Source organism: Podarcis gaigeae (assembly GCF_964106915.1).
Source record: "Podarcis gaigeae genome assembly, chromosome: 8".
Lineage (NCBI taxonomy): Eukaryota > Metazoa > Chordata > Lepidosauria > Squamata > Lacertidae > Podarcis > Podarcis gaigeae.
Window position 1 is genome coordinate 3,264,934 of NC_139684.1, and position 27,617 is coordinate 3,292,550.

At 45.2% G+C, this 27,617-nt stretch overlaps 1 protein-coding gene across 20 annotated transcripts in view; it reads right to left on the reverse strand.

The window, feature by feature from the left end:
• Nucleotides 1–27,617, reverse strand: part of GPAT2 (glycerol-3-phosphate acyltransferase 2, mitochondrial) — an 88,701-nt gene that overhangs the window by 4,137 nt on the left and 56,947 nt on the right. For 13 of the 20 annotated variants that reach the window (XM_083753230.1, XM_083753215.1, XM_083753227.1 and 10 more), the window contains 11 exons: nt 25,650–25,749; nt 17,105–17,314; nt 15,730–15,840; nt 15,477–15,562; nt 11,744–11,862; nt 6,942–7,012; nt 5,812–6,073; nt 4,736–4,884; nt 3,778–3,855; nt 2,961–3,092; nt 1,403–1,523 (listed from right to left, as the gene is read on the reverse strand). In XM_083753230.1, coding sequence (XP_083609356.1) covers nt 1,403–1,523; nt 2,961–3,092; nt 3,778–3,855; nt 4,736–4,884; nt 5,812–6,073; nt 6,942–7,012; nt 11,744–11,862; nt 15,477–15,562; nt 15,730–15,840; nt 17,105–17,314; nt 25,650–25,749 — 1,439 coding nt within the window. The remainder of the gene's footprint in view (nt 1–1,402; nt 1,524–2,960; nt 3,093–3,777; nt 3,856–4,735; nt 4,885–5,811; nt 6,074–6,941; nt 7,013–11,743; nt 11,863–15,476; nt 15,563–15,729; nt 15,841–17,104; nt 17,315–25,649; nt 25,750–27,617) is intronic. The other 7 variants (XM_083753220.1, XM_083753222.1, XM_083753219.1 and 4 more) reach the window with 1 other exon arrangement.

Here is a 27,617-nt window from a genome sequence, read left to right on the forward strand (position 1 = left end):
CATGTTGGGCAAAAGATTCCTGCATTGCAGGAGGTTGGACTTGATGATCCTCGTGGTCCCTCCCAACTCTACAATTTTAGATATTAATCCACTATCTTTGGTTCCTATGTAACCAACCAAGTTTTGAAGTAAACTAAATGCTGACAAAGACTAGTTGCTGACTAACATCTACTCAGGAGTGGATGCACTGAAATTAATAGGACTTACATCAGCAATGTCTATTAAGTTCAATGGGTCTACTCTGAGGGGGAGTAGCACTGGGTGCAACCCAAAGTCCTCCTGGCTGCACACAAGCCCAAGGTTGAGCATTACCTGCAAAGTAGCCTAAGTATGAGAAGTAACTAAGCTGAACACTTCCGGTTCACTTGTATGTTCAAGGCTGTGTTTTTCAAACTGTTCCAAGCATCCTAGGATTCCCCCAGAAGTTTCTCAGGGGCTTGCCAAGGGGAAGAGCATAAGAGATTAAGAGTCTCACACTCTACCAAGTGAGCTGTCCCAGATCAATAATTCCCCAACAAACACGCTTCCGCAATACTACTGATCCTCCTTGGAAACATGTCACTGCAAGGGAGAGCTGGGTTATCCTCCAGGCTGCACACTCAGTTCACTCACGGCAAGGAAAAGCCCTAGAATATGCCCCAGAATCCTCAGCAACACACAGGGAGCACAGCTGACAAGGCAGGCAGAAAGTTTGAAAAGCAGTGCTCAAGGGCCGCCTTCACCTTTCTGGGGCCCTTCAGTGGCTTTAGGCTTCATCAGCTCAGCCAACCAGCTTTATTGATGCTGGGGCTGATGGGAGATGTTGTCCAAAACATTTGGAGGACACCAGGCTGGCAAAGGTGGCTCCAGGAAAATGGGACACTGCTAGGCTGTTACCAGTTTGGGCACCTCCTTCCTCATGAACGTAGCAAGCAAAAGGCTGTTCATGGAACACAATAGACACAAGAACCTGAAGAAAAGCAGGGGACAGTAGCTTTTGTGTTGTATACCCAAGTTAGTGAGTGCAGAACCTAACTAACAGCACCTGGGCTTTGCTAATGAATCAAATCAGCACAAGGCTAATTTCACCTAGGGAAAGTCAAATCCTGACAGTAACAACCCATCAATTGTTACCATGCAGCAGTTGCTTAAGGTGTGCCAAAATGAATCCAAAGACTTTTACTGGTGAGCTATTCAAAGGAAGCTTAATCCTGTAATATCTGCCAATATTTTTGTAAAGAGAGAATGCTGGGTGCTTCTAGCATTTAGAGAAGCTTTGCTCAGTGGTGGGGCCTTTTGCCTGTAGAACAGATGCTCTCCCACTGAGCAGAACTTCTCCAAATGTTTGGAAGCACCTTCCCGGGGAAAATTAAGGCTGCTGGGAGCCCTCAAGGGAAGAGGAACCTGGCTGTGGGGGATATACCTGACTGAGGAGACTCCATTTCCCAGAGGAAGACAGTGGCTCTTTCCAAGGTCTTCAGCAAAGGGCTCAGAAGACAGCAGAGAAACACAAAAAAGTTGGAGCAGTTTTCCACCTGGCTTATCTAGGGCAGAAAAAATGAAAAGAGACACAGGGACTCTGATAAGACGAAGGTTCACATATTGATCCCGACTGCTTTGTGTGGACACTACAAAAACTTACATGCGTGATAAGCATCGATCCCACAATATAACCCATCTGGAAGTACCCGAAGCCAATGGAACTCCCTTGGGAACACGTGCAGCACACTATTCTTTGGAGGAACAGCCTGCATGTCACATAAGCTAGGCAACACCAGTGGGGAACAACATAAGTGCTCGTGCTATGATACAAACACAATCTCTATCAATACACCACCCTTGTGAAAATTGCATGGGTTGTATCCAATGCTGGTCCTACCCACAGTAGAAGCATTGAAATGAATGGCTAAAACTAACCTAGTCCCATTAATGTCAGTGGGTACAGTTCTATTATCTGTTTTCATGGACAAAACTGCCTTGTACACACCATGTCACATTTTCAGCAGAGTGGAAATATCTACAGAAACAGCATCCCTGTAAGAAACTATATGCACAGAGAGAGGCCTGAAAGCAGCCTCTGTGTGCCCGCGAGGTGGTGCTGTGCATCCAGATGTTTTGGAACTGCAGAAAGTCTCTCCCAGGCGGTGCAGCAAGTAGAGATGAGCTCAGTGAGCTCCCCATCCTCAGCACCAGCCAGTTAATTACAGGGAACTTCGCTCCCTTCTTGAAAGAACACAGAGGAAGGTTTCAGAGCCTCAGCCCACACAGCTGGCATTTGAAGAGACAGGTTGTGAACTCGGGATGTGTCATATGGGTGCTGGGAAACAAAAGAAGTGGGAATTTATATGGTAATTTGATGTTCCCTCTGACAATGAGGATGAGGAAGGAGGATGGCCTCCAGAGCTGTGGCGCCCTACCCACATGAAGCCAGACCCAGTAGGAGGATTTCACAACAGACAGCAAAGGAGCTCACCTTTCCCACTCCGCTAGGAAGCCTGGTTGGGAAAAGAAGGCATCTTTCTCCCAAGAGGAACACATCTGGGTGCAAGGTCCCTGCTCCAAATGTGGCTCCAGTGAGACCAATTTATTGAGTGTGGGTGTAAAGAAAATCCCTCGGCCACACCTCATATTGAAAAGATATCAAGCACATACCCTAAACATCGTGTTTGTATTTCATCTCCCTGCCCCTCCAAAAGGCTGAAATTCCTACCACACAAAATTTCATATGGCATGAAAAGTCCTATGAAGGGGATGAACATGGGAAGAGTAAAATATTGTGTGCAGAGTATCGAATTTCCTTGCAGCAAACTTTAAATAACAACACTGGGCTGCCTGGCCATAGCTGCCTTCAGGTGAGAGATGCGGGCAACTGGGACAGGGAGAGAGAAGGTCAAAGGGTGGGCAGTATTTCTGCCTCAGAGGCAACTGCAGGAGAAAGGGAACTCCAGTGGGAGGTTTTTTCAGAATGGGGTTCACGGTACTTTGAAGCAGCAGTTTCCAGTCTCGTCGCTGTAATCACTGTCGCTGTCCGCAAAGTCATCTGTTGCCTTCCACAGCAACCTCTTTGTGAAGCGCTTTTGGGCTGTGTCACACACCAAGACATCACTGGGCATCTGGGAGGAAAGGAAAGAAACAATTTTTGAAAACCTTGGGAAGAAGAGATATGAGGCTCTGCTGCAACCATAGGCGCCTGGGCCAGCCGTTGCCCAATGCCAAGCTGGGACCAAGTAGTGTGTCATCGGAGAACTGCTGTGAGCCCAGAGCGGCGACACACAAAAAGGCTGCCTACCGTCTCTCTTCATGATTCCTTGCTCTAGCCTCACGTTTGCCCCATCAGCCTCTATTGGAAGAGGCTGCCACCATTTTGCTGCCTCTGTGTGTGTGTTTGTGCATGCAAGTTATTCAGTCCTTCCCAAAGCAAAATTACCCACCTTTAGAGAGGCTGCTTGTTGCATCTCTGCATGAGTTACAGCACTGGGCTGTCCTCCCCAAGAGGAGGCATTATCATATCAGTGTCTCATGCAGGAAGAGCCCTTTGTGGGCATAGAACTGTGGCTCTTATGTATTCCAAGAATAATCCTTTTTGCACGCAAGACTGGAACATGCCCACAGTTTTAATTCAAGAGGGGAAAATAAGTGTACCCCAGTGATCTGAAGTTTGGGAAACCCAGGCAAAATATTATCATTCCACAAGGCTGAACTCATATGGTGTTTAAATGACACACTCCTCCAATTTCCTCACTTCCCCCCAACCCTGGACACAGCACCACACACACCTATCCTGAGAGCTTCTCTTACCTCCTCAGCAACCAACAGTCCGCACTGGATCAACTTGTCCACAGCAACCTGGCAGTAGTTATACAGAGACTGGCAAGGCTAGGAGGAAGCAAAAGCAAATCAGCAGGACCGTCACTCTCTACTAGCCCAAATGAGGGACGAGAGATGGGGTGCAGAACACACCTCCATCCTGGGCATCCATCAAGAGTGTCAGCTTGCCTCTCTGAAGTGTTTCCATGATCCTGCATTTCTCTTCTCTCTCCCCACTCCACCATTTTTTGTTACTAATTAGTGGTGATGCACAAGGTCCCATCCAATTATAGCAAAGTACTTTTAAATAATATTTGTCTCAATGGGGGTATTCTGTATCTGCAATGGAGAATTCATACAACCAAGTGACCCTGGTATAGTATGGAGCAGGAGTGTATAAGATTTTCCAGCAGTGGCCTGCAGGAGATGTTCCAGGGACAAAAATGGGAAGAGCAATGAATGCTACTCTTACCTTTATACTGTAGGCTACATTCCAGCTATGCAAAAGCAAGACTCTCACACACACACTTCCCTCCCTTTCCATTCTCCAACCAAGCAAGGAAGGTGAGGAGTCATCACAATTTAAGGACACACATTCCAGCCCAGGTAAAAGTCACTGAAGGAGGTGTAGTGCATGAAAACCAGCAGCTTAATCAACACCTGCCAAGAAAGAAAGGCCTTTGCACAGTGGCAGTAGGCCATCAGAGCAGGGCAAGGTACGCCTCTTGGCAGAGAGTTTCCAGAGCCTGGGTGTGGCTATGGGAAAAAGCCCTCTTCACCAAGCACAACTCAGGTGTTGGTGGGACACAGAGAAGAGCCTTTGAGGAAGGTCACAGCAGGCAAGAAGGTTATCTAGGTGAAGCATCCTGCTCCATAGCTCTGCAGGCTTTGCAGGTGGGGCTCGGCAGGGAGAGAATGGCCCTTTCGAAATCACAGAGGGGCTCCCTACCTGGCATAGGAGGAAATCCCTGGGCAGCAGCTGGACGAGCAAGACAGTCTTGTTGTGGAGCTCTTCCTGGACCAGGACCACATCCCTGAGCTGCTCAGGGCTTCCCAGGTAGGGCAGCAGCTCCACCAGGAGGGCATTGGCAGCACAGACTGCAGAGAGGAGTCAGGAAAACCATTTAGCATTTACTTGCTATGTTTGTCTCATTCCACAGCAGTTAAATTTAGTGATTTAGAAGAAGATTTGTGTTTTGGAAGAAGCGGAAGGCCTTGTACCTTAATTGTATTGTATTGTACCTGTATTATTCCCAGAGAGAGGTGCTTGAGAATTCAGGTCTGGTCAAAGTTTACCTGTTTGCTTAGAGACAGTGATATGCCTGTGGTTTTCAAACGCTTGTTTAAAGAAGTAGGTGAAACTCCTTGGGAAAAACCTGTCCTTATTACCTAAGTTACCAAAGTGTCATCTTTGGTGAAACACTTGTTTATTAAAAAGCAAGATACAGCAGGCATGAAAGTGTGCACAGTATGGAGAACACAGCAAGTCCTTTCCCCCCTTTTAAGTCACACATGGCAATTACTTTGATAGCTACGCATGGATGGGTGAATGGGTTTCTAATAATTTCTGCAGTAAATTAACTTCTGTGGATGTATTTGCAAAGCTGAGATATAGCCCCAATTCCTTTGCCTCTTGATCTCCTTGAAAATCTCAGGTTTGCACTGGGAAATCCCCCAAAATGCTATTGCTAGCCTTGACCAAGGCCACCCACATATTCTTTCCTAAGCTGTGCAGCCTTGCAAAATTTGGCACTGGGTGGGGGGGGGGGGGACCCACCAATGACCTTGCACAAGCAGGGCCAGGCCGGCAGTAGAGACTTGAGAGAAGGGGAGTCAGGGCATCAAGAGAAACTTCTGCTCTCTTGCAATCTGCAGCATTGTGAGCCTTTTGCTCATGTACTCTTGGTGAACTTATCCCTGAATGCTGGGCCCCCTCTAGACCCCTCCTTCCCAATCTATCTCAGCTAATTAGAAAGGAATCATTCAGTCAGGCTTCCTGTGAGCCTGAGAAACCTCTAAACTCACCTCCGACCGCTTCCTGGATGAAAACAGGCAAGAGGGCAGTGCTGTGCTGGCCCAACTCTGTCATGGCTTCGTCCGTCTTCTTGGGAACCACCAGGACATCCCCCAGGGAAAGGTGGTAGAGGGAGATGCAGTGCCGCAGCAGGAACAGAGCATGCAACACAACATCACGCACCTGCCCAGAAAACCCCACATCGTAGCTGCGCAGCAGGATCTCCTCAGTGAGCCAAACAAAGTCCTGCATCAGCTGGGAAAGGAAGACGCCCTAGCAGAGGACAGAAGAAAGAAGATGTTATTGTGACGAGGTAAAGAAAATCCCAGTGGGCACCATCCTTCAAGCATGCTCTGTAGAAGGCACAGATTGCTTCAGAACAGCCTTCCCCAACCTGATGCCTTCAAGTATGTGGACCTCAGCTTCCATTCATCCCAGCCAAAGGTTGCCAGGCATGATAGGAGTTGTGGTGTGCAGCATCTGGAGGGTACCAGGATTAGAGAAGGCTGCTTTAGAACACATGCTTATTGGAAAAAAAGCTTTTACCCCTCTCTGCATCCTAAATGGGAACAGAACAAAGGGGGGACACACCGCTGTCTACTTCCGTATTCAATTATGGGAACCAAGCACTGCGGCTACCATTGCCAACAGCAGAAAGTTGGTTTTATGCAGATAACAGAACAGCAATACCTCAGCTGTGGCCCTGTAAACAAGGATCCATTGACACACTGCATGGCAGCACACCTAATAAGGCCACTGACTGTACAAATGAGACAGAAAGACAGTTTCTCAAAGAGCTGCTTTGTGATTGTGTGTTTTATTACATGCATGCACTGCATTTTAAGATTTTACATGTGTGTGCAAAACCAAGACTGGTAAAGGCTCCTCATGCTCTCCCCCATCTCTGTTACCCCATTTATAAAATAAGGATTAACCACAGCCTCTCCTTGCAAGATCTTTGGATCTCCAAGACCCTTATCCCTGGGGTCTTTGAGGTAAGCAGAACCTGAAGTTTGGCAGAACCAAGTCCAGTTTCCCATCATCCCCAGAGGTGCCACTAAAAAGGGTCAAAAGTCCCCCGTTGCTTCAGGGATACTTAAGAAAAGGAAATCCTGGATCCAGCTCCTTTTCACATTCTTACCTCTTTGTGTTTGTGCAGAAAGAGTGCAGACATGATCTGTACAGCCATGATGGCAGAACAGGATACACCAGCTAGAGGAGGAGGAGGAGGAGAGAGAAAGAGAGAAGAAACCACATGGTTAACTGCTAGTGCCTATGATTCCATGTGGAAAATGTTGCATGTTGAAAATACGGTGGGCTGGTGAGCAAGTAAAATGGGGCCACACAGCATACTACATTTACTGTTGCCAAACCACATCCACTCAGTGGGACCTTGTGGGTCAGGCTGTCAGAAAAGATAAGGAGACCTGGGCAATTCTAGCCAGTGGTCAGCCTGTAACCCTTCACTCCAGGCTGCAATACAAAGGAGCATAAAGCACTCACCATTTGCACAAAAGAACCTGCACAACAAGATAAAACACTGGAAAGAGGTTGGGGGGGGGGGAGTGCTACGCATAGCATTATATTAACTCTCTGTCATTATAAAAAAGGAAGCCAAATTCTGTCTCTTGCATAAAGTATTAAAATTAAACACATCTGCACAATCTATTCTCCATAATATAATATGAAAATGTTTATTATTTTTTCATTCAATTATATCCCCGCAACTCTAATGGCTTTCTGTATCACTGCAGATCCTTTTTACAGATAATTGTCTTTTTTTAGTTATTTTGCTTCTGAGAAGAGAAAAGGCACCTGCTTACTCAGTGAATATCAGAAATGACACCAGAGAGCATATGCTCACATGCAGATATGGAATATCCATACAGAAACACTTCCCACCCAAGATAACTTGGGGGAAAGCCTTGTATCAGGAAAATCACCCAACTAAGCCACGGATAGGATTTTGTTTTTAAAATGAGGCAGGTTGCCATTTCAAAATATCTTGGGCTCCCACCAATTACCATGGGGCACAATCAACTGGGAAGATCTCCTGTGCAAACCTATTTGAAATGAAGAGAATGTTGTGCACAGATGAGCAGGAGGCTCTTGTGTAGCACCCACCCGTTTCAATTCATGCAGGACAATTCCTTGGCAGATTGCACCCAGTCCACATGGATCTGCTTGCCTCCCATAAGAAGAGCCTGCTAGATCAGGCCAATGTACAGTCAAACCTCGGTTGCTGAACGCAATTCATTCTGGAAACCCGTTCAGCTTCCGAAACGTTCAACAACCAAGGCGCAGCTTCCGACTGGCTGCAAAAGCTTCCTGCACTCAAGCGGAAGCTGCGTCGGACGTTTGGCTTCTGAAAAACATTCAAAAACTGGAGCATTTACTTCCAGGTTTTGGGCATTCAGGAGCCGAAATGTTCCAAAATGGAGCCGTTTGGGAGCTGAGGTTTGACTGTACCATTAAGTCCATCATTCTGTTCTCACAGTGGCCACCCAGATGCCCCAAAATTCAACCACAAATGCAACCTCCCCTCCTGTAGCTCCCAAGCAAGCAATATTCAGAAGCATTTCTGCCTCCAACTGTGCAGGCAAAGCATAGCCATTGTGGCTAGCAGGTATTGATAGCCTTCTCCTCCATGAGTATGTCATCCTTTAAAAGGATCCATCCAATCCTTCATGCTGGTCAAAAATCTGCTACCTGAGGTAGCCCCTCACTCTGCATCTCATAATGAGAGCTCAAAGGCATGGAGGTTTTCCTTGTCTCTAAACGATGTCCTGCCACAGGCCCACCATTCAAGCCCACGGAGTCCAGAGCCACAGTCTGCCTCAGCCCATCCTCCCTTCTGCAAATGTGCACAATAAGGCAGGTGGCTAAGTCTGGCTGGTGGAAGGAGAGGGGGGGTTGATCCAACTGGATCCTGCAGCCAAGGATAAAACAGAAGTCATGAACGAGATGAAGATGAAAATTGAGCACTGCAGGAGCTCTGGCTAGCAGAGAGGAACTTGAAAGGGCTGCTTCCTCTGCAGGAAAGTTCACAGCTCAGAAGAGAGCCCTTTCATTGCCCGCTAATTGTGCATGTGGTCCTGTCACCCAGATTTCCTCCAACCTTGTGTCCAAATGGCAAGACTAAGGGGGGGGGCATATGGGGGAGGGCATGAAGGGGGGGGTTTCTAAAGGGTCAGAGAGAAAAATCAGTGATGGGGCCCTCAGGCTGCTCCTAACATTTAGGGAGAGGAGAAGAACAAAACAAGGTAACTATCTTTTGTTAAAAGATCATCTGAAAGAGACAGAACAAAGCAAGTGTAGCTTGTTGTTATTCTCTTTAGTTGATTCAAAAGAGGAAACTTCATATTCTTTTCTTCCAGTTTGTTTAATCACCCTAATTTTTGAACACTGTAACTATTTTTCCTCGCAGGGGAGCCGCTCAATCCTCTTAACAATTTTGGTTGTGCTTTTCTGCACCTCTCCCAACTCCACAATGTGCTTCTTGAAGGGGGATTATGATTGCAGGGCAAAATTCTGCATTACGAGAAGACGTACAGGAAGATTGCACTTGGTGGGGTGCCTGAGCTGCCTTTTTAGCTGAAGAAACTGATTGCAATGGGCCAGTTTCTGTTCTTGGCTGCCCACCCCCTTGGCTGAGGGAAGCGCCTCAGCAAGACAGGTTTTTCCCGGGCAAAGCACTCTTTTTGCAAATCATAAAGCGAGGGCGGGGGGGGGGGGGACAGACACACACGCTTGTGAGCCATTTGCAGAAAGTCACGCAGCCTGTGCATTAGCGAAGACAGAGCAGTTCAGGTATTATACTAAAATAACCAATAATTGGAAAGTTACATCCATACTCTGGGAGACGAGCAATAAACTAAAAAAACACACCTTGACACGTGAGTTGAATATTTTATGTAACTGGGAAGGCTGTGACTGCAGCTCAGAGCAACCTAAGGTGATTTGCTACTCGGCAGAACCTTTCGGTTACCCAACACACAGACAGAAGGTTACCCGAATTGACACAAGTTCACTTGTCCCTTCGTATTCTTTTGGATTAGGCAGGCCCTTGTGAGCCTGGAGCCAGGGAGGGGCCACCACTGGGGTCACACTGAACTTCAGGGGGTGCTCTGAGTGCCTTCTTGGAGGACAGTGCCACAGAGACCCTCTCCTGGCCTCAAAGCTGGGAAGTGTTCATGCACTACACTTTGCCAAGTCCTCAGGGCATCATCCCTGAAGCTCAGCATGACACAAGCAAGTCCTCCCCAACTGAGAAGCAGAGGAGAGTTATGGACTCCCCACCAATTCTGGATGATGACCAAGAGCCTCCCTATGCCAAGGGAAAAGAGGCACTTCTTAAAATATTCTTATTTTGCTTAAATGCCTTTGATCTGTCCCCATCTTTCCAAATATTATTCTTCAGCCTCCAAAACAAGCCCCTTTTCCTCTTGCTGCCACAAAATGCTCAGGGCCTCAGCTGCATCCACAGTTTGTGCCGCTTCTCGACCAGACTGAGGCGGAAGCTAGCAGCCTGCATGTAGGCATTTGCCTGCAGGGCCATCTGTGGCCCTGATGAAGAAGCCACTTCCTTCTCTCTGCTTCTGCCATGCAGACAGGGACAGATGGCACATCTGCCAAATGAGCAGCACATATAGCCAGCCACTTGCGCCAGGAGCACAACACAGAGATCCTCGAAATAATGTACCAGAGCTAGGCTAAGCAGAACACCTCGGCTAGCCACTTACTTGTGCTTCCTCAGCCTCTGGTTTTTGGCAGCACCTTCAGCACTGACTTGAAATTTTAGAGGCATTACCTGGAAGCTGCACTTATTTAAATAAAGATCTCTGTGCAAACAGAAACTGGGAGTTCCTTCAAAAGCCTAGAACGGCATTTCCTAAACTTTTTATATCGAACACTCCCCCCTCCCAAGTTAAAACTGGAAACATGGTGCACCCTTGCAAAAACAGCATCACTTTTTACATTCAATCCCCTCTCAGTGGCAGCTCCTAAACCAGGCTTCCTCAACCTCGGCCCTCCAGATGTTTTCAGACTACAATTCCCATCATCCCTGACCACTGGTCCTGCAAGCTAGGGATCATGGGAGTTGTAGGCCAAAAACATCTGGAGGGCCAAGGTTGAGGAAGCCTGTCCTAAACTATCACACTCCCTACAGTGTGGCAGGCCCAATGCCTTATGCTTCTGTCATAGGACAGTTAAGGTATTTCATTTTGTGGGATCCACCTCTCATGCTGAATCTATACTGTCCTGCTTTTTGCTGGAATGGTTTTCCAGCTTCCCTTTTTTAAAATTACTGTATACTGTATTTCTGTAACCTATTTAAAAATATATGTTTAAGGAGCCAAGGGCAGCTCATTTTCTCCTCACAGCAACCCTGTAGGTGGAGCTGGTAACAGGGAATGACAGGCCCAAAGTCTCTCAAGGAAGGTTTTTGACTGAGTGGGGATTTGAATCTTGGTCTCCCCATCATAGGCCAGCCTTCTAATCACTGCATCCTGTTAGCTCCAGAGTGTGCAAAAGTAAGCATTTCCTGCCCTTGAGGAGTGCCCACTTCTCATGTTATCTTTCTAGCCCTTTCTTCTGAATGAGATGGCAAACCTGGCAAAACTCACGCAGCAACATGAAGGGCTGCCTCTTTTTGGGAAGGGGAGGGCATTCTGCTGTTTTCACAGCAAGAATTATCATTAAATTGCATCTGATGCACAAATGCAGCAGAATGATGCCCAGCCACCCTGCTAAGCTTAACTGGAAGGCCAGCCCCAAGCACAGAAACATTCAGAACCACAGCAAACACCTCCTATCAGGATGGGCCCCTTAGACTCAGGTAGTCCAAAGCAGAAATTATCAATCACTGCAAAAGCTGTGCAAGAATGGCGAGGCATCTGCCTTCTCAATAAAACAACCATCCCAGACAAAATGACTACTCACCGCTCAGTGTGTGCAGGCCCAAATTGTACACCAGTATTTCCTGTTCTGTGTTCAGAGCTATGATGCCTTTAGACCCTGGTGACCATTGTTCCAGTTTCTCACAATCCAAAATGCTACAGCTAGGAAGGTGGGCAAGGGAAGGATGATGGGGAATGAACAGTTTTTACAAAAACAATATCACAAGTACAGGTGTTGTTGCTTCCCCACACACCCTGGGCTAGTAGTGTTAATCCTTTATCTATTTATTAACATTTTTTTTATCTCACTCTTCCTCCAAAGGAGTTCAGAAAGGCATAAGCAGTTGCATACACATGCAAACACTTCAACCTCTCAACAACCAAATGCAGTAGAGTAGGCTAAAAGGCGATGACACCCAGTGAACCTCATGGTGGAGTTTTGAACCTGGATCTTCATGGTCCCACTCTGACACTAGGTAGAAGTGAAAGGGAAAGGACCCCTGGAAGGCTAGGTTCAGGACAGACTTTCAGTCATGTGGCCAGCATGACTAAACCACTTCTGGCGCAACAGAACACTGTGACGCTGTTTACCTTCCCGCCGCAGTGGTACCTATTTATATACTTGCACTGGGGTGCTTTCAAACTGCTAGGTTGGCAGGAGCAGGGACAGAGCAATGGGAACTCCCTCTAGCAACACTTGCCTTGTATTCCTTAGCCACACCCACTTAACACCACCAATTTTGGCCATGCCCCTTCTTTTAAACAGATTCAGAAGTACCTCTTGAATAAACAGACGGTTCCAAGACCTGTGCCGTTTTTTAGAAATTAAGCCATGCATTCCCCATTAGCTTCTGAAACTTTTAAAGTAGGGCTGGGAAAGCTCAGGCCAGGGGCATGGATGTGGCTTTCAGGATTCCTCCCAGGCCACAACCCCTCAGCAGACCTTCCCCGCGGCCTCCACAACCACTTTTGCCTGACACATCCCTTCACTGTGGCAAGGCTTAGAGGAAGGAGAGGTGTGCCATAGAAAATTCTGGTTTTTCATGACTGGGCCATAGCCTACAGTACAAAAGGTAAGAAATGCATCTGTTGCTTGGCCCACTGGCATGCAGCCCCCAGAAGGTTGCCCCTGAGATAATGCAACCCTTGGCACAAGAAAGGTTCCTCACTCCTATTTTAAAGCTTACATAAGCCCTTACTGCTAAGGCTTATACCAGTGCTCCCATTACAGGCTTTCAGCATTGTTTTCAGCTGGCACACACCACCAACTAAAGCAGACATTGTCAGATAGGACCGTGAGTCAAACTATTGGTCCATCTAGTTTAGTAAACTGTCAGGGTGGGCAGAAGGTGGGCAGGGATCTATGGGAAAATTGTTGGATGATTTACTGTAGACTGGCAAAAGTTTCTGTCTCCCAACAGTTTAACTGACTCTTAAATTAGGCTATTCAAATCTCTTTATCTGCAGCAATTCACCTGTAGATTTGCATATGTAGGGTACGCCTCCTGAGCCTCCCACCCTTCTATGCACTTGTCTTTGCCACTGATTAATGGGAGTAACTTTGTTCTGCTCCCACATTTGCTCCTGATTGCTGCAGGCTGAGGGGGCAAAGCCTCCCATTCTAGCAGATGACACCATAATAACATTAAGATATTAAGCCTGCCATCCACACAAGAGCGTTCTTGGAATATTTGACCCTGGTCAAACCATTGGTGCACAACTGCCAATTTTTAACTAGCCAGCTGACCGGCAAGCCAACCTAATTATAGTTTATATTAAAGGCCTGTGATCTTAGCTGTCCAGAGTCTGACAAGAAGCCAGAGGTTTTCCATCTTGCTTGCTAAAAGGCTTACAGGATGCTGAAGCTGTAATTTCTGACAAGTACGTAAGACCTGCTGTTGGTTGCAATCAAAGTTTACTTCTGCCGGGAATTTGGATGCTAAAGAGATATTATTCTAGCTGTTCTTGCAGAAGCTATTGTTATGAAGAAATCTAAAATTTTCCTGAGGTCATGCACTGATCAAAGGTATCAAGAGACAATATGAAACTATAGTATCCTTGTTGAGCTATTTTTAGTTAAATAGTTCAGGATTCTTCCACTACATCCTCACATAAATATGTGAAGACCCCGGTCAGCAGAAAGCATTGCTCAGCTTCTGACTCAGAAGAAGCTTATTATTTGTCGCGTGCAAATTTGTGACTTTTGAGTTTATTGTTGGCTTCCTGTAAGCTTTTGCATGCCATTTCAACATGTATCTTAGAAGCAGACTTATGGGGCTGTAAAAAAATGGCTCATACTTGTCTCATCTTCATTCCCTTAAGATCTCTGAGTAAGTTTCTGATTCTCTTTCCCATCTAAAAGGAGGGAACCTCATCACTGTAAAATGAGCAGCCAGAAGACTCTAGAGTCTAGACCAAAGCGAAGCTCTGGCCTGGAGCACCTTAAGACCCCACCACCCAGCAATTAAGCTATGGGGTGGGGAGATCCCACTAGGAAGCAGGAAGAGAGCCTACTGACCCCAGTGGGAGCTTTCTTCCTAAGCTTAATTGCTTCACAGAGGGGTGTTTTTTGTCAGCATGGTAGATGGGGTGTGAAGGTTTAACTCTCCTCTCCCCATAGGCTGTTACGCCCACAGACATCACCCCTTTATTTCTGACCCTGCCCCATATACCCACACACCAAAGAGCATGTGATCAGGATTAAATGTACATAACACTGCAAAGCAGTCTGTTTTTTCGAACAGTCCGTTTAGTTTGGTGAAAAGGGTCGCATCCACACCATACATTTAAAGCACTCTACTTCCCCCAAGAATCCTGAGAACTGTAGTTTGTTGAGGGTGCTGGGAACTGTAGCTCTGAGCGGTAAACCACAGTTGCCAGGATTCTTCAGAGGAAGCCAGGTGCTTTAAATGCACAATGTAGCAACATGACAACACTATATTTAAAGGTAAAGGTAAAGGTACCCCTGACCGTTAGGTCCAGTCGTGGATGACTCTGGGGCTGCGGCACTCATCTCTCTCTATAGACTGAGAAGCTGGCGTTTGTCCGCAGACAGCTTCCGGGTCATGTGGCCAGCATGACTAAGCTGCTTCTGGCAAACCAGAGCAGCGCACGGAAACGCTGTTTACCTTCCCACAGGAGCAGTAACTATTTATCTACTTGCACTTTGACGTGCTTTCGAACTGCTAGGTTGGCAGGAGCTGGGACCGAGCAATGGGAGCTCACCCCGTCACAGGGATTTGAACCGCCCTAGGCTCTGTGGTTTAGACCACAGCGCCACCCACATCCCAACACTATATTTAGACGGACTCAATTGGAAGGACCCCTCCCAAGGACTTTATATGTCTCCTAATTTGGATTTTCAAACAGTTTGCTGACTGTGTGGGCTTTTTTGGATTTCTTGTTTGCCAACTCATCCCATGGTAAGACAGCCCCCAGCCCTGCCCCAAATTCCCACCACCAGCAGGAAAGGTTAATTTCTTTCTCCTTGGGGACCGCTTTATTCTCCTCTGTGTATTTTGCCACATGACCTTTGATCTCTTCAGGAAGTCAGCAACCTTCTCAGTAATGGGACACGTGTGCTGAGGCACAGACAGCACATGATGACATGGAACAGTGCATGTTATTGACTTTTCTCAGACACCCCAATACCACCACTGCTCAAAAGAATTTCACTTGTCTTACAAGTGACATTGAGAGTCAAGTTTTTGCCACACCTTGATTACACTTCGTAGGCCTGACCTTTGTCGGCCACCACAACTCCAGAGCTGAGTTACCGTTTTCCAAGTATTTCTGGTAAGAGGAGTTCCTCCAGACACTTTCCAGAACCGCTCTGCCTGAAGAGGCTGTTTGCTACATACTCCTAGGCAGAAAGGAAGAGAAGCCAATTAAAATGCCACCCATTCCACCAGAGGATCCATATTAAAGTCAGCTCAACCTTCTCCACCAGAGGTTTGGGAAGATTTGTAATTCCCCAGCAATTCTCTTTCTTATTCCCACAAGTCTGGGTTGAATGTAACAGGGGTCTACCTGCAAAGAGAAGGGCTGAGCAAAATCAACCCGGACACAGCCCAGTCCTCTACAAGCAGCTCTGCAGGTGGTCCACAGGGATGTCCAGAGGCTAAGGGTCTGGCTGGGGCTCTGGGGAAACAGAACAAGTGTTAAAAATATTAATTCAGACTTGGTTAACATATGCAGCAGAATCCTAAAGGAGTAGAGTTCTGTGTGCACCTTCAGGTGTGTGATCAATTATTTTGAGCACTCCTTAAGTAAAACAAAGACTGTGCAAGGAAAGAGAGAGGTTCCAGACTACCTGACTCGCTGCTACACTAGTTTTCTACTTGCAGCAATATTACATATGTGTGTGTGTTTGTGTGTGTGTGTGTATTCTCTCTCTCTCTCAATATATACGGTAGGGAAGCATTCAACGTTTTGATTTTCCCTCCTGAAAGGCACAGGAAGCAGGTTGGAAGACAATTTGTATCCCAGTTGTGGAAAACTTACTATGTGGGTGGCTGTAGCTCAGTGGTAGACCATATGATTTGAATGAAGACCCCAAATCTAACTCCAGGAAGGCCTGGGAAATATTCCTGTGTGGCTATGGGTCTCCAGAGCTTCAATCTGTGTAGACAAATGGCCTGACTTGGTATGAGGCATTTCATACCATACTCAGAAGATTGTAACAACTATCAGCTCCTCCTCAATATTCCCTTTCTTGGCAAGAGGTAACTGGGTAGCTCCGGGCACTGATGGGGACATTTCTTAAAAGTAGCCTCCCTCAGTGACAAGTTGCCCATACTAAGAGAAAGCAGGCAGCTGGGGTTGTAGGCAGGTTTGGAAAAGGAGATAAACAAAGGAGAGAGAGAACCATCTCATGGTCTGGATATGTCAGGACCTGGTTCACAGGAATGGACAGACATGAAAAGTGCCCTTAGAAATAAATGGAGAAATCCAGTACTTTTATGTAGCAGGGATTGGGCACCAGTGACTCCACACACCTCACCTCCCCATCCCCACCATCCATCAATGATGACTGAGCATGGCTCAGTGGGCATGGAATGTAACAGCAAACTCATTCTTCATGTGCTGATCCTTTTGTAGCCAAAATGGTGCCAAACACACAGAAAGAGATAAGGGGCAGTATCAGCAGACCTGAAGAAACCCCAGGGCTTGCAATAGTACAAAACAAAAACAAGAGGGACTGAGTATGCTCACTGGTCATGGAATGCCATCTGTCATACATGCACCCCAAACAGGAGTAGTCCACCTGGAATATTTTACTGCAGGTCACACTTGTTCACTGTAAATGATGATGATGATCACCCTGCCCATCTGACCGGGTTGTCCCAGCCACTCTCAAGTATGGATTCTCAGCTCCTCCAGACCCAACCACAGCAGTTCTTACCACTTTCCCCCTGTAACCAGAGTCAGGAGCCACATCATAGGAGATTCCAATGGGCACAATCATGATGTCAGGGACAGTGCCTGAATGGAACGCACTGAACACCAAGCTCAGCCACTCCCTGCTGGAGGCAGAGACCTGTGGTGCACCAGCGAAGGCCTCTTCCAGGAAGATCAGAAGTGGTTGTCTACTCCGGAGAACTTCCTCAACATACTGTGGAGGCAGAGCGGGTGGGGGGAGAGAGAAATCCCTGATCTCAAGCCTAAATTAACAGAAACATGTTTACTGGTAAATTTTAGTTGATGATAAAATTCTATTGGCATGCAAAAATTGTACAGCAAATGGTATTGGACACAAAATTCAGCTCTCTGAGAATATAAGCTTTCCTGGGGAAAAAAAGCCCTTATGCTTGTGAATATATTATTGAAACTGTGTGGGCAACATCTGCCAAAATATCAGATGCTAGAGAGATAGTGCAATAAGATTTCCAGTGGGTAGGGGCAGGGTGTCAGTACTCCTCTTCATAGCTCTTCACTCTCCCCCATGACCGGCAAAATCCTAAAAACAGGCAGGATAATAAAAATTGCAGAAGCAATTCTGTGTATTCTTTCAATTTGCATAATTTATAGAGGCTGCAAAGTCCAGGCTGGAGCAGATGAGACTTTTTCACTTGGGGTAATGGGAGACAATGAAAAAGCAGGAGAATGACATCATGCAAGTCTGTTGAATAATAAACTGAGAAATATTCTCTCTCTACTGCAATAACATTTTTCCTACAAGGGCCAACATTGATGCTGAAATGCAGCATTACCTGAGCTCTGCGAGTGCAGCTTTTTCCTGACTGAAGCACAGAGTGTTTGAGAACATTCGCACAGAAACCAAAATGTTTGTTTACAAAGCTATTGTACTACCAACTTTACTGTACGCTTGTGAAACGTGGACCACTTACAAACACCATCTCCAACTCCTCAAAAGATTCCTTCAACAGTGTCTTCAAAAAAAATTTCACATATCACTTGGGAAGACAGGAGAACTAATGCCAGTGTATTGGAGGAAGCAAAGATCACCTGTGTTGAAGCAAAGATTCTTCAACATCAACTTCATTGGACTTGTCATGTTGTTCGGATACTTGATTATCGTCTTCCAAAGCAACTTCTCTATTCCTAACTTAAGAATGGGAAGCATAATGCCAGTGGACAACAAAAGAGGTTTAAAGACACTCTCAAGGCTAATCTAAAAAAATGTAGTATAAACACCGACAACAGGAAAACACTGGCCTGTGAGCGCTCCAATTGGAGATTTACCAAAGGCATCATGGATTTTGAAGCAGCACAAACTCAGGATGAAAGGGAAGAAGAGTTTGGATTTCATATCCCGCTTTATCACTACCTGAAGGAGTCTCAAAGCGGTTCACATTCTCCTTTCCCTTCCTCCCCCACAACAAACACTCTGTGAGGTGAGTGGGGCTGAGAGACTTCAGAGAAGTGTGACTGGCCCAAGGTCACCCAGCAGCTGCAGGTGGAGGAGTGGGGAAGCGAACCCGGTTCACCAGATTACGAGTCCACCGCTCTTAACCACTACACCACACTGGCTCCCTAAGAGTCTACCGCTCTTAACCACTACACCACACTGGGAGAAATGAGCTAAGAGGGAGGCACATTTGGCAAATCCTCATTGTAATCTACTCCTGCCTGGAAACCTATGTCCCCACCGTGGAAGGATGTACAGATCCCGAAATGGCCTCCACAGTCACTTACAGACACACTGTTAAGATCGTGTTCATGGAAGACATGGCTTTGGCTACGAGTGATCGCCAAAGAATAACAATTTAAGAGCTACTAAAAACACACAACAAACTGGCAGAAGGTTCAGCCTGACAATAGAACGCCCCCTGCATGACTTAAACATAGTGACAGCCACTGCAACAGCTAAATCTCCAGTATACTTCCAATTATTAGCAGCTGGGACAAGCATCAGGACAGAGCTATCTTGCTCTGCTTGTGAGCTTCTTGAGGGCACCTCAGTGCTTTTCAATCAGAGTGTGCCAGAGCAGTTTCAGCACCTCTCAGGTGGGCGCCATTGTTGGCCAGTGCTCTCCACACACACTTTTTGCCTCTACCTACTTCTAAGAAGCCCAAAATGAACATTTCAAGTCAAAACGGAAGATGTGAGTGAGCATGTGTGAGTCCACACTTTTTCTTAAAGAACTACGACTCCACCTAGCTCCTAGCCACTCCTAGCCTCCCACATGGGCTTTAAGCATTCCAGCCAGGCCTCTACCATTGCAGCCACGGGCATCTGCATGAGGGCCCTCCCAAGATGCCCTAATCATCCACCTGAATCTAAGAAATGGAGGGGCACATTTCTTTGACTTGCACCAGAACCAGGGGCACCAGCATCTGCTCTGGGCTGTCGCAAGTTGCCTAGTGACTTGCTGTAACAACTGCATGGTGTGTTCCAGCACCTATTTTTCTTGAAAAAAAGCACTACCTTAACACTCACCATTTGGAGATGAGCCCTCAATTAGATGGGCCATCTGCCTGACTTTATGCTCCAACCAACTTTACAAATAAGTCTTCATGCCCAGCAAATAGGAAAAAAACCCATTTCAAAAATATCAAAGCAGTTCAGAGCCCATGACATGAACACACAATCCAGGGGTTCAGCTGATACACCATTAATGAAACAGATGAGCCTGTTGCTACATGGAAGTGCCAACATCCACATGGCTGCGGGGCGAATGAAACTGCAGTAGAAGATAGGCTGAGCAATGGGGCTGGGGCTGCTGGGGCTGCTGTGAGTGGGAAGCGATGTTTGTGCTTTCCCCAAAGGTGTCTGGCAGAGGAGGAAATTATCACGACAATTTGCAAATGCAATTGTCACTTTCTGGCTGAGGAAGCAAGCTGTGCAGGTTTTTAAACCTGCTTCCCCACTGAACGAAAAGATCAAATTGTCTTTTGTGCTTTTCTGAAGAGACCATGCATGAATATCACTAGTCTCTTAGACACTAAAGGCTATTTGGTGTTCCCTCACCAGGCAAACATGAACAAAGAAAAATTGACTCCCCCCCCCCCCCACAGCAGAGATTCAGATTCACCAAGTCTCATTTCAGCTCTAATGAAGCGTAATACTGCAGCTAGATACATCATTTGAAGAAGAATCTTTATTTGCATCAGCCACTAGCCATAGCCATAAAATAAAACAAAATGTACTGAAGATAGAGGTAAAAACTTAACTATACAAAATACATTCTGGAGGTTTCCATCAATAATCAAATAATAGATCTTATTCTAATTGCCCCTGCTAAAAAAATTGCAGTTTTTACTGTCATCTGATTATCTTGATCTGCTAGAAGAAAGCACACAGTAACAATGGTTGAGCAACCTGGTGTGGGTAGTAGTGGAGGGGTAATAACCTCACTCCTCAAATCTTTATAAACAGTGCAAGCTAATACTGCCATCTCCACAGGGACACAACCATCTTTTCAGTGGAATTTTTTGAAACTGACCCTCAAGTACAGCTGAAGGCAGTATATTTAATCTTCTTGCACCTGTATTTTGGAATTGTTAAATTTTCCAAATAGGGTGCTAATGTTTCAAAATGACTAGGTGGAAAATAATCATACCATGGACAAAATGTCCTTCTTCTGGCCAAATTATTCTGTCACGTATAGGCCCTGTCTAATTAAATTATTTGCTTTACTGAAGCCCAGTGTTAATAACTGTTGTGGTTATAAACCAGAAAATTAAAGCTTTCGGTTGATCATTTTAGTCCAAGCGCTCTCAGGACAATCTTGCGATACTAAGGGTAGTAGATCGTTGGGGTTTAAATTTAGCCGAAGCCAATAATTGAATGTCCTAACCTACACCAAATATGTAATTCCACAGAGAGAAGATTAGCCTCCAAGAGAAATGAAACATTTGGAAAACAGGATGGAACAGAAAAAGATTGCCTTAGGAACTTAGATTGAACAGCTTCTGTAGTTCCAAGGTCTGTCCAAATCTGAGCCCCACATAATAACTGTGCTGGGGGTTTAGCTTTAAAAACTTCAGGTGCTGATGGTATGTGATTGCCACCTTTTGTATGGAAGAAGCGTGTCAGAATTTTGGTGCTTTGAGATGCTTTTTCCTTTCCATATTTCTGATGTGCTCCCCATGACCCTGTTGACTGAAAAATAAGGCGGAGGTATTTAAAGACTTTAACTTGCTTGATCAACTGATTATCCATATACCATCTATGGGCCCTATAGTTTCTTGAAAACACAATGACTTCATTTTTCTTGTAATTCACAGCCAGCTGTCCTCTTTGGGAGTAGGTTGAGAATGCCCTCATCAATCTTTGTAGACCCACTTTTGTTTAAGATAGAAGTACTGCATCATCTGAGTATAATAATATAGAGATGGCTTTTGTGGCCAATTTAGGGGCACAATACTCTGGGGATGTTAAACTCTGGACAATATCATTTATATATAAATTAAACAGTGCGGGAGCTAGGATACAATCTTGCTTAGCTCCCTTTGTCACTGGTATGAATTCTGTGAACATCTGTAGAGCAGCGCACTATCAGCACAGTGTTTTTATACAGACATTTAATCAAGAACAATAATCTTTTATCTATATTGGAAGAGTTCAACTTAACCCATGGTCTTACTTGAGGGATTGAATCGAATGCAGCTTTCAGATCAATGAAAGCTGCATATAGCACACCACCTGGTTTCTTAAGATATCTGTAAAATGGGCAAGTACAAAGCAATGGTCTACAGCAGATCTGCCTTGTCTAAATCCTGCTTGCTCTTCGGCAAGAATAGCTTCATCAGTTATCCAATCAATTAGCTTATTATAAAGATGCTTTGCATATAATCTTCTAATTACAGGTAGCAAACTAACTGGTCTATAATTAGCCAGATCAGATGTAAGGCCCTTTTTGAATCTAGAGATGGCTACTGCTGTGGCCCAAAACCTCAGGAAATAACCTGGATGCCAAGCGCATTTTTCTGCTTTCTGTTTTTTCCATCTTAGCAAAAGTTTATACTTGTCTGAGGGAAACATATTCATTAATTAAGAGGGGTAAATTAGAGTTCCTATATTTGCGGTAAACTCTCTTCAGCTGGCTTTTAGCCTGCTTGCACTCTTTGTCAAACCAGCTGGAAGATCTGATTGTTCTTCTTGAGCCACTGTTCTTAATCTCAGTTCTCAAGTCATCTTGCCACATGTCAGTCAAGATCTTAAACAAATTCATAACCTCAGCAGCAGAGGTAGCTGAGATGATAGCAGTATGAATAGTTCTTAAATCATCCGCATGAAGAAGGTGTCAGTGCTAGATTGAGTACTGGTGTCCATTAATTCTATTGCCTGCAGTTACACCTAAGTTTGCATTAGAGATAAACTGAGTTTTTGGGGAAGAATTGTTAAATACTGGGCCTATTAGTACCATTGTTAGAGGTAAATATTATGGCCCACCTCAAACTCCATGACAAACTTATATGCAAATCGTGAGATCCGATCGCAATATAATCTATCACACTATCTCCATGCTTTGCAAAGTGGGTATATTCCCCAGCCTGATCTTCCTATATCATACTGTTCAATATTAGCAAGTCCCTCCACCTTACAACTTGGGCTAAATAAAGCCCTGAATAATTACATCTATGATCTTTAGACAAACAGGAGGTACCTCTGGCTAAGTAAATATCTGGTTTCAAACTCTGTTTGTAATGGGTGTACAAATTTACATTGTTGGCTCCGATACGTGCATTAAAATCTCCTGCAATGATAAACACTGCAGTAGGATATAGAGATTCTATATAATTCTCTAGTTCTGTCCAGATAGTATTTACAGTAGATTTTTTTTTTTACAAGGTGGTATGTAGAAGTTAATCAGCATTAAACATACTTTCAAAACTATAACCAAGACAGCAGTTGCAAACGGTTTGCATGGAATCATGGCTGTTGTAGTTGCATTCAACTTTTTATTCTGCTTTGAATGCCAACCAGCTATGTTCCATGACATCCGTTTTAGCCCGAATTCCTTTAAAGCTCTGTGCTGTCGCTTCCCAATTTCGTCTTAAAAAACGCTTCCAATCAGTGGGAACTCATTCAACAGTATTAGTATTCTTTTTTATTCTCGAGAGAGGACTACCTATTCCATTTGCAGGTAACTTCTGATAGCTGAGCCACAGGATCAGGATTGTCCCTCCCCATATCATATTCCCGGGGGGGGGGGGGTGAGTTTGCAGCTCTGCATCTATGCACTTCAAAGTTCCTCCAGTAGTCCTCTTTTTAACTATACATTTTGGAGAAACAGCTTGTGGGCAAAAATGGGTTTTCATCAGGCATTTAGGAGAAGAAAAAGTAAGATCAATAGATTTGTGGTGTTCTGGTTTCAGAACAGAAACTATTTAACCATAGCAATTAAAAAAACCTACAAATTGAAGGCACAAAGAGTTCTAAGACAGCACAATTTGCTTGAGTAAGGCCCCCAAATCTGACTATAATGAAAACTAAATTCTGCAAGGTCATTGTAGGCAGATGGAATTAAACCATTCTACAAATCATTAAATATTTGACCGAAGATGTAATATTCAGCACATACCGACATTTTAATGGATCCACTCAACCCATATCCTTACAAAGCCAGCATAGTTGTGTGAATTGACTGGCTACACCCTAGCTACATTCATTATGGGCTGATCACATTTCAGCCAGGCTCTTAATGGCCTAGGCCACACAGGATACAGGAACCTGTGTAATATTCCCAGACATGCCTGGTCACATTTAAAGTAAACTTAGCCACATGCCCATTCATTTGTAATGCTAGCATTACAACAGCATGCTCACGTGCACACATACAGACCACTGACTGCAGGCATTCCAACAGTAACAAGCGAATGGGCCAAGACATGCATTAAGCACTTTCCATGTGTCAGTCTTACTTGAACAAGGGCTTCCTGCATGGGTGCATTCTGCCTTAACCACTGAAAATTCTAGAGCTCCCTCAGAGACAAGCAGAGAAGGATGGAGAGCATCCTAGGGAAATAGAGAAGCAGAACCACTGGTCGCCTTTCTCTGCTTTAGCAGCTCACTGTTCCAGCTCCAACCCCTGGGGACAATTGGCTGCTAAAGGAGAAATAAGCAGAGATAAACCTCCAGTTTTCTCCGCCTGTCTCTGGGGATGATTCAGAATACTGAACCATCAGAACCTGCCTTAGGACTAAATCAGATCTGATCATGGATCTTCCATGTCACACCTCCTTTAGTTAAATGCAACCATTAAGTAAGGGCTTTAAATCTCCCCCCCATACACATACCATTTCCCGCCCCCATTTAAATGACCCCTTCCAAGTTGAAATTAGCTTCAGGGAGGAGCGAAAGGGATTATTCTCTCCTCTGCCCCAACTCCAGCTAATATCAGCACCAGAAGGCAGCACTGAAACCCAGGGAACCTGCACACTTTGTATATGTGTGTTAAACCCACACATTCACTGAGTAAAGCAGACACTGCCCCAGAGACAGCATGCTTCACCTGTACACACCAAGGTGAGGCTTAGATGCTCAACAAACATCTAGTACAGCAGTAAGAAACTGGTCCCCACCTCCCTCCCAAATATCTGCCATAAGCACTCTGACTGCCCATTTCGTAAGCGCTCAAAATACTACCCGACGTTCACACCTACTGTTCCATGTTACCCTCCAGTATCTGGGTCCCTCTGGGCTGCAAATTATCCACCTTCACATCACCCAAAATGAAGATGGGCTGCATTGTGCTAATTTGGTCTTCCGGCAAGCATATTGAAGACTCAATGCAATTCCGACACTTATGTAGAAAATGTAGCTTGCTAGGCTAGTTAGCTAGTTTCCTCTGTGTTTTTATTTTGTCTTGTACTCTGTGTATTTCTCTCACTCAACCTTCCTCATTTATTAAAAATCAAGCCTTTTGTAATTCATACCCTGGAGATTGGCTGATTACTTTGGAACACCCTAAGGAATGTCTCCCAATACTACATGTCCACAACAAGGTTTTGGCATACAGGGACTCAAGGGAGAACGAGCTGAACATTTCTCAATATGGAGTGTCAACTAGCAATTTTCCAGTTTGCAGGTTAAAATCCCTGAACTCTCCAGGCAGCTATTTAAGCAAAGAGAAGGATACCAGGGGATCCACACTAGCATCTCCTACATCACATTTAGCTTACTAATTGTTGTTGTAGTTGTTATTATTATTTATATGCCACCCACCTGACTGGGTTGCCTCAGCCATACATGGCCACTTTTGATGTGGCAATATGTAGCCAAGCCTCAAAGCCAGAATGTGAAGAAACATCATCTGGTCATTCACAAGATGAAATGCTGTTGTGGAGCCCATGAGAAAGTCAATGCAATATGACAAATTGTCACATTAAGTGGCTGTTGGTCAAGTGTGCTTAGAAGCGACTTCAAAACTCTCAGCCGAGTCTCCTCCTCCTCCTCAGCACCAACGCCCACCCCCAGTGCTCACAGCCCATAGCAATCAGAACTCCCCTTCCTTCCAAAGATCCAACACTAAACTTACTGAAGCCAAAACAGCTCTGGAGAGGACTCCTTGCTCACTGTCCCGGGCCTGTTCCACTCCTTGCGGCAGGAATACCCCTCCTAGGAGCGCCAGCAGGGTTCTGTACAAAGAGGAGCAAGAGCAGGGCTGGTTTATTAAGAGCCTGGGTCCTCCACACATCCTACTGTGTAGGAACAGGATTTGGTCTCTGGGATGCAACTTAGGATGTTTAGGGAAGTTTTTAATGTCTGATATTTTATCGTAGTGTTGTTGTTGTTATCGTCGTCGTCGTCATCAGGCAGATGGGTGGGGTATAAACAATAAATTGTTATTATGATCCTGTCAGCCACAGTCATCTTTTTCTTTTCTTTTTTTAAAAGAATGCAAAGAAAATTCTAGCTGTGGAAATAAGCTTTGGTCACATCTACATTCAAAGCACTTTTTTTTACCACTTCCCCCATCCTGGGAACCATAGTTTAAGTATGCTGAGAGTTGTGAGGAGAAGCCCCCCAGCACCAGTAATAAACTGCAGTTCCTAGCATTCTTTAGGGGGAGCCATGATTGTTAATGGAGTGTAATAAGGGTGCTTTAAACATATGGTGAGGAGGTGACCTGAAAAATATGACAGCAAGGAGGTCTTCCAGCAGCTTTAATACTCTGCATGATGAAGAAAAATATGTGTAAAAATAAGAACATGTATATGTTTTAAATAAGTTTGCAGGGCCTTTTTAGAGAAACAGAATAAAGCATTATCTTTATGCAATTTTTTCAATTTTCTAATGTTATTAATAGATTTGTGATGGGGTGGGGGGACGCAAAGGTCTGGGTGGAAAGAATCATATATCCAAATCTATCCAGCTGGAAAGCTTAATTCCACAAGTTTATTGTGGGCAGAACAAATTATGCAAATTCCACAAATTATTAAAATATTGTTATTTCATTTAATAAGACTTAAGAAATCTGATTTATTAGACCCAAACGGCACTCAGCATCAGCAGAAGTGGTAAAAGCTTTTTCAAGACAGAACCACCCACACTAATTGCAAAACTGAGAACAAGTGGAAGGGAAATTTCCATAAGGAATCAAACTGAAGGGCGGGGAAAGGGGAGATAATCAGAAGTGGGAAAGGCCTCACTCACAAACACTGCCAGCGTCAAACCTTTCTTCACCACCCTGATGCCACTTGTTGTTCCCTCCATGGCTTGCTGGAGATGATGGGAGTTGTAGTACAAAACAGATGGAGGGCACTAGGTTGGCAACTATACAATTGCAGCCTTGAAAGCCAAGCCTCCGTAGCTGCATGGGGGAAACTGCACTGAGGGGGCAGTTGGGCTCCTTTCTGGGTTAAACCTCAGGGTGAGGTGGCGAAGCAGACTCTCTCCCTCCATTCTCCCACCATGGACTTTTCTTTTCTTAATAGAGTATCTCTCCCTCTCTCTCTCCACCACCTAAACTCTTTCTGGAAGGGAGCCCTGTCAGATGGCAACAAAGGCAGGAGGCCACCTGGGAGAAGAGGAAAGGGAATTGCCTTTCCAGACCAAGAGGGAGTTCGTGTTTCGAGCATAACAACATATTGGTCAGATTCAGAAGTTGCCTTTATTGGGAAAGTATTGGGGTTCAATACTCAATACCTTGTGAGTTCAGCCTGGAATGGCCAAGTAGAAACTAGACAACAATTATCAGGGCGCGTTTTTAGGCCTTGCAATGCTGATGCAACACAACCTCAACCAGCAAGTAGCTGAGGGGTGGCACCCAAATATGAGGAAAAGCACAAGCAAGCAAATGGAAGCAAAGGGGCAGCTATGTCCATCTATGGCAATACTTGCTTCGACTAGTTTATAGTAGTTAAAGCACAAGGCATAGAAATTTTGGGCTGATCCACACTTCCTCTTGTCCTGCTGCTTTTCCCCAGGAAAAACCGCTCTTTAGTGCTCAGAGCAAAAGGGCAACTCAGGTTTTCCACGGACTGCCATTTGTTCCGACCTATCG